Source organism: Oncorhynchus tshawytscha, unplaced genomic scaffold (assembly GCF_018296145.1).
Source record: "Oncorhynchus tshawytscha isolate Ot180627B unplaced genomic scaffold, Otsh_v2.0 Un_contig_14367_pilon_pilon, whole genome shotgun sequence".
In the NCBI taxonomy this organism is placed as follows: Eukaryota; Metazoa; Chordata; class Actinopteri; order Salmoniformes; family Salmonidae; genus Oncorhynchus; species Oncorhynchus tshawytscha.
Genome location: NW_024606968.1, coordinates 7,778 through 14,629, shown reverse-complemented (window position 1 = coordinate 14,629; position 6,852 = coordinate 7,778). Strand labels below are relative to the sequence as shown.

The following is a 6,852-nucleotide window of genomic DNA, read 5'->3' as shown; positions in this document are numbered from 1 at the left end:
CTCATGTCTCTTTATATTCATGTAGCCTGGGGGCCATGTAATCTGATTCATTATGATTGTGTTGTCTCATGTCTCTTTATATTCATGTAGCCTGGGGGCCATGTAATCTGATTCATTATGATTGTGTTGTCTCATGTCTCTTTATATTCATGTAGCCTGGGGGAAATGTAGCTGTATTGAAATCACCTTGTTTTATAACCTTCTCTGTTTCTCAGTGGTACTTCAGTTGTCCTGACAACGCCCACTTCTTTCACACAGTAATGCTCCAGCATCCACACAGAGATGATGCATCTAATGCATTCCTCAAATACTGCAGAGTTGTTAAGCAAGTCTCTGAGATCGTCCTGTTCAACCACATCTATTAGTTTATTTGTCAGATGAAACCTGAGGGGACTGTAGTAGGTCATAATGCATCAACATGGTTCTGAGGTCCTCAACAATGTTATTCTGTACCGTAGCTGGGATGCAGTGTTCTTTCCTGGTTTACTAAATAACAAGACAGATATTGTTTTAGAGACGTTCAATTAGCTGCTCAGTGTTGATCTCTGTGTCTTGAACATATTCAGCCTCTGGCAGACTCTCTACATCGCTCATGTCATCTTCAATGGGATCAGTCCCAGTCTCATGTCATCTTCAATGGGATCAGTCCCAGTCTCATGTCATCTTCAATGGGATCAGTCCCAGCCTCATGTCATCTTCAATGGGATCAGTCCCAGTCTCATGTCATCTTCAATGGGATCAGTCCCAGTCTCATGTCATCTTCAATGGGATCAGTCCCAGTCTCAAATTCATCATGAGGGCAATTCTCATCTAAGTTGGCTCTTGAAAGCTCTGTGTGGTTTTGGTAGATGTGTGACCGATAGAAGCTGAAACATCTATTTGTTTTCCCACACCCATTAACTCCACAGGTAGTTAGAGAATGTGGTTCATGCTGGTGGTAGAGGCCAATATGTGTGAGTAGTCTGGACACAGAGAATGTTTGCTCGTTGCAAAGTAGACAATAGAATAGAGTTGGCATTCTTCCGAAAGATTGTGAACCTTGGAATGATGGGATGGATTCATGGAGATCATTGGTACTCAGACACTTGCAGACATCATCAAGGGACCAGTCTTCCACAGCCACTCTAATTCAGGTTGACACTAAAAGCAGAAGTGAAATGTATTAGTGTTGAGGCTAAAACAAAACCTATCCCACTCTCTCCAGACAACCACCTTTCCTCCTAATTAGGATTCATGGTTGTTCCATAACGAAGCAGAGCTTGTCAGGAAAGGTGAAGATGTCTCTTATTTATCTGACTCCATGTTTCTTAGTTTGGGACATTATGGGATTCTGCAGTCCCACATTTAAGTGTTGACTCAGATAATATGATGCTCCAAATGGGGCATTAAGTTCTTCTTCCATGTCGACCCACATTGTCCTGTTAGAGTTGTAGGTAAAGAGCCTATCAGGGCCGTTATAAAGTCTTCTTGATATAATTGTCCTATTAGAGTTGTAGGTAAAGAGCCTATCAGGGCAGTTATAAAGTCTTCTTGATATAGTTGTTACGAATCCCTTTTGGCCCGACAGTCTAGGGGGGGATGGTAATGAGACCCGTAACATAACTCATGCAAATTATAAGTGACAAAGTAAAAATGTGAACGAAATAACCAGGACAACTGAAATCTACCGTCAAACTCCAGGTTTATTTGTAAACACACGGTAATGGGGGGGGAGCAGGAAAAGGGGCGGAGCTGGACCCAAGGAAAGAAACAATAAATATACAAAAACACCCCTAAGCTAGACTAGCCTACTTTAACAACAGCTAACTAACTAACCAAAAACACCCCTAAGCTAGACTAGCCTACTTTAACAACAGCTAACTAACTAACCAAAAACACCCCTAAGCTAGACTAGCCTACTTTAACAGCTAACTAACTAACCAAAAACACCCCTAAGCTAGACTAGCCTACTTTAACAGCTAACTAACTAACCAAAAACACCCCTAAGCTAGACTAGCCTACTTTAACAACAGCTAACTAACCAAAAACACCCCTAAGCTAGACTAGCCTACTTTAACAACAGCTAACTAACTAACCAAAAACACCCCTAAGCTAGACTAGCCTACTTTAACAACAGCTAACTAACTAACCAAAAACACCCCTAAGCTAGACTAGCCTACTTTAACAACAGCTAACTAACTAACCAAAAATACAGTGGGTGGTCCGCCCAGTTCTAACTAGTGTATTTAACAAAGTTCACCTACGGGTAGTGTATGCCCATGGGCGACTTGTCTTGGTTTCCCCCTTTTCCCACCAGCAACAAATAAACACCATAACCAAAAACAATACTCACAGGTGATGACAAAGTGCTATGAGGTGCTCAAACAAAAGAGGTTAAGACACAAAGCGAGAGTGAAACACAGAGTCCTACAGACATGGCATTTACAGAGAGATTGAGCTCCAGAGCAAACAAATTATGGGGTTTTTAAACCATGGGGAAGGAACTGTGATTGGGTAGAAAATAGGAGGAGGTGTGTCTTCTGATTGATGATTGATTGTTGACTGATTGGGGAGTGATGATTCTCACCTGTGAGGGGAGAAGGAGAGAAAAGAAACACACACAGGATACACACACACACACAGGATACCTGTATCCGTAACAGTTTGACATGAATATGGAGAAAAATATACTGCCACTATTTTCACCACTAAAGAATAGCAGTGTGATTTTAATATGATTTGACTCTTTGCAGGCTGTCACGCTGTCTAGTCACAGAGGAAGGCTGTGCTTCTCTGGTCTCAGCTCTGAGGTCAAACCCCTCACACCTGAGAGAGCTGGATCTGAGTAACAATGACCTGAAGGATTCAGGAGTGGAGCTGCTCTCTGCTGGACTGGGGAATCCCCACTGTAAACTGGAGACTCTGAGGTCAGTATTCCTGTAGTTGGTCAACAAGTGATAACTGTTCATCAGATCCACATGTGTTTACCAGACACACATAGTCCACACCACATGTGTTTGGACAGTGAAGCTTACAATTTTACATTTGGTGCTAAGATATGTTATGTTATATGTTTGAGAGAATAAACCAAATGCATCTGCCATTGTCCTTCTACACTACTGGTGTTAAATTAACAGTGTGTTTGTGAAATCATGATGATCTCTTTGTCAGGCTGTCAGGCTGTCTAGTCACAGAGGAAGGCTGTGCTTCTCTGGTCTCAGCTCTGAGGTCAAACCCCTCACACCTGAGAGAGCTGGATCTGAATAACAATGACCTGAAGGATTCAGGAGTCAGACTGCTCTCTGCTGGACTGGAGGATCCACACTGCAGACTGGAGAAACTCAAGTATGTAGAGGGTTTATGTCAATGTTCATATCAGACATGTTGGACTTATCAGGCCAGTTAAGACAAACAGTCTTACCACCACTTGGACAAAGTTATATGCTGAGTGTGTGTGTGTGTGTGTGTGTGTGTGTGTGTGTGTGTCCCTCAATGACTCTGTTCTTCTGCTTACCGCTACAGTGTGGAACATGGTGGAGAGAACACAATGAAACCTGGACTTAGAAAATGTGAGTGTTGACTGCTGTGAAGAATATGACTAAGAATAAGTCTTAATTCAAGTTAAGTCAAAGACAAAGACCAACATCATTACTGACTTGGTCATATTAAATATCAGCTGTAGTTCTACAGAAGCAGAAATCAGGGACACCAAAGCTTACAAAGAGTTGCTGTGTGTGTGTGTGTGTGTGTGTGTGTGTGTGTGTGTGTAATTAATGGGAATAAGTGTGTTTTATATAACCATACAGTATGGTGTCAGTTATGACAGATCCAGTCTAGGGGGATGGTAATGAGACCCGTAACATATAACATATGATCATTCAACAAGTCTCAAGTTACCTTAACTTCTCCTTTTGATACCTAGAAACATCTACATTAAATTAATTAGTGAAAAGTGAGTTAACATTCTAATGTGAATGATGATGATTTCTAATATTGTGTCTGGTTTCATCCATCAGATGCCTGTGATCTCACACTGGACCTAAACACAGTAAACAGACACCTCTCTCTGTCTGAGGAGAACAGAAAGGTGACATGGAGGAGAGAGGAGCATCCGTATCCTGATCACCCAGAGAGATTTGAGGACTATAGACAGGTGCTGTGTAGAGAGGGTCTGACTGGGCGCTGTTACTGGGAGGTAGAGTGGAGTGGGAGAAGGGCTATTATAGGAGTGACATATAAAGGAATCAGCAGGAGAGGAAGGGGTGATGACTGTTGTCTTGGATACAATGACAAGTCCTGGAGGCTGTCCTGCTCTGACAACAGTTACATTGCCAGGCACAATAATAATCCCACTACCATAGACGTCCCCCCCTCCAGCTCCCACAGAGTAGGAGTGTATCTGGACTGGCCAGCCGGCACTCTGTCCTTCTATAGAGCCTCCTCTGACACACTGACCCACCTGTTCACATTCACCTCCACATTCACTGAGCCCCTCTATCCAGGGTTTAGGGTTTGGAAATGCTCCTCAGTGTCCCTAAAATAATAACCTGACACACACACACACTGGGCAAAGACACACACACTGGGCAAACACACACACACACACTGGGCAAACACACACACACACACTGGGCAAACACACACACACACTGGGCAAACACACACACACACACACACACACTGGGTAAACACACACACACACACACTGGGCAAACACACACACACACACACACACACACACTGGGCAAACACACACACACACACACACACACTGGGCAAACACACACACACACACACACACACACTGGACAAACACACACACACACACACACTGGGAAAACACACACACACACACACACACACACACTGGACAAACACACACACACTGGACAAACACACACACACTGGACAAACACACACACACTGGACAAACACACACACACACACACTGGACAAACACACACACACACACACTGGACAAACACACACACACACACACACACTGGACAAACACAAACACACACATACACTGTGCAAAGACACACACACACACACACACACTGGGCAAAGACACACACACACACACACTGGGCAAACACACACTGGACAAACACACACACACACACTAGATACACACACACTGGACTCACAGACACACGCTGGACACACACACACACACACACACTGGACGCACACACACACACACTCACACTGGACACACACACTCACACTGGACACACACACTCACACTGGACACACACACACACTCTGGACACACACACTCTGGACACACACACTCTGGACACACACACTCTGGACACACACACATGCGCGTCTTTCTATAGTTGTGAGGACCTCTTACAACAACACTTAAAATACCAATGTGATAATTTGTAATCATGTGTTGTCTTTTATGTTGAAAAAACTAATTATACTATATTATATATAATTATATATGGACATATGCTCCATAGTTTTACTTTGAAAACAGTTTGTTTATTGATTTAACGTTTCCTCTGTCAGGTTGATGTTAACCTGCAACTGGTTGAAACATGAAACAAATATGAAATGAAATACAAAACAATTAAATATGTGGAATAGAATTAAACAAATTGTTCAATTAGTACAACAGAGTGTTGTGATGCAGGGTCACTATAGCAACAGAGTGTTGTAATGCGGGGTCGCTATAGCAACAGAGTGTTGTGATGCAGGGTCACTATAGCAACAGAGTTCTCTCTACTCTCTCTCTCCCTCTGCTCTCTCTGTTCTCTGCTCTCCCTCTTTCTGCTCGTTCTCTCTGCCCTCTTCTCTCTCTTCTCTCTCTCACTCTCTGCTCTCTCTCTCTCTCCCACACACTCTGCTCTCTCTCTCTCCCACACACACTCTGCTCTCTCTCTGCTCTCTCTCTCTCCCACACACACTCTGCTCTCTCTCTGCTCTCTCTCTCCCAACTCTCTGCTCTCTCTCTCTCTCCCACACTCTCTGCTCTCTCTCTCTGCTCTCTCTCTCCCACACTCTCTGCTCTCTCTCTCTGCTTTCTCTCTCTCCCACACACTCTGCTCTCTCTCTCTCTCTCTCCCACACTTTCTGCTCTCTCTCCCACACTTTCTGCTCTCTCTCCCACACTTTCTACTCTCTCTCCCACACTTTCTACTCTCTCTCCCACACTTTCTACTCTCTTTATCTCTCACTTTTTCTATCTTAACAGGTGCAGTTTGGACAATCACCACTTGATGTCAGTGTTAAACCAGAAGTGATGAAAACAACATCACTGCAGAGAGAGAGAGAGAGTCTAATATACTGATATACAGTAACATTCAGAAAGTATTCAGACCCCTTGACTTTTTCCACATTTTTTGTCACGTTACAGACTTATTCTAAAATGGATTAAATGTGTTTTTCCCCTCATCAATCTACACACAATAACCCAGAATTACAAAGCAAAAACGGTTCACTTTATATTTATATTATTTGTGTGGGAGGGTAGAGAGTCAGAACAGAGGGAAAGAGAGAGAGAGGGAGGGTAGAGAGTCAGAACAGAGGGAAAGAGAGAGAGGGAGGGTAGAGAGTCAGAACAGAGGGGAAGAGAGAGAGAGAGGGAGGGTAGAGAGTCAGAACAGAGGGAAAGAGAGAGGGAGGGTAGAGAGTCAGAACAGAGGGAAAGAGAGAGAGGGAGGGTAGAGAGTCAGAACAGAGGGAAAGAGAGAGAGGGAGGGTAGAGAGTCAGAACAGAGGGAAAGAGAGAGGGAGGGTAGAGAGTCAGAACAGAGGGGAAGCGAGAGAGAGGGAGGGTAGAGAGTCAGAACAGAGGGGAAGCGAGAGAGAGGGAGGGTAGAGAGTCAGAACAGAGGGAAAGAGAGAGAGAGAGAGGGA

The 6,852-nt window shown here is 43.9% G+C and overlaps 1 protein-coding gene across 1 annotated transcript; it reads left to right on the top strand.

Annotated features, from left to right (window-relative positions):
- Positions 1–4,003: 4,003 nt before the first annotated feature.
- Positions 4,004–4,608, top strand: LOC121842345 (stonustoxin subunit beta-like; the record flags this gene model as incomplete). Its single annotated transcript, XM_042312334.1, has 1 exon — positions 4,004–4,608. A coding segment is annotated over one exon (519 nt), but the record flags the coding sequence as incomplete, so codon positions are not given.
- Between the last annotated feature and the right edge of the window lie 2,244 nt (positions 4,609–6,852).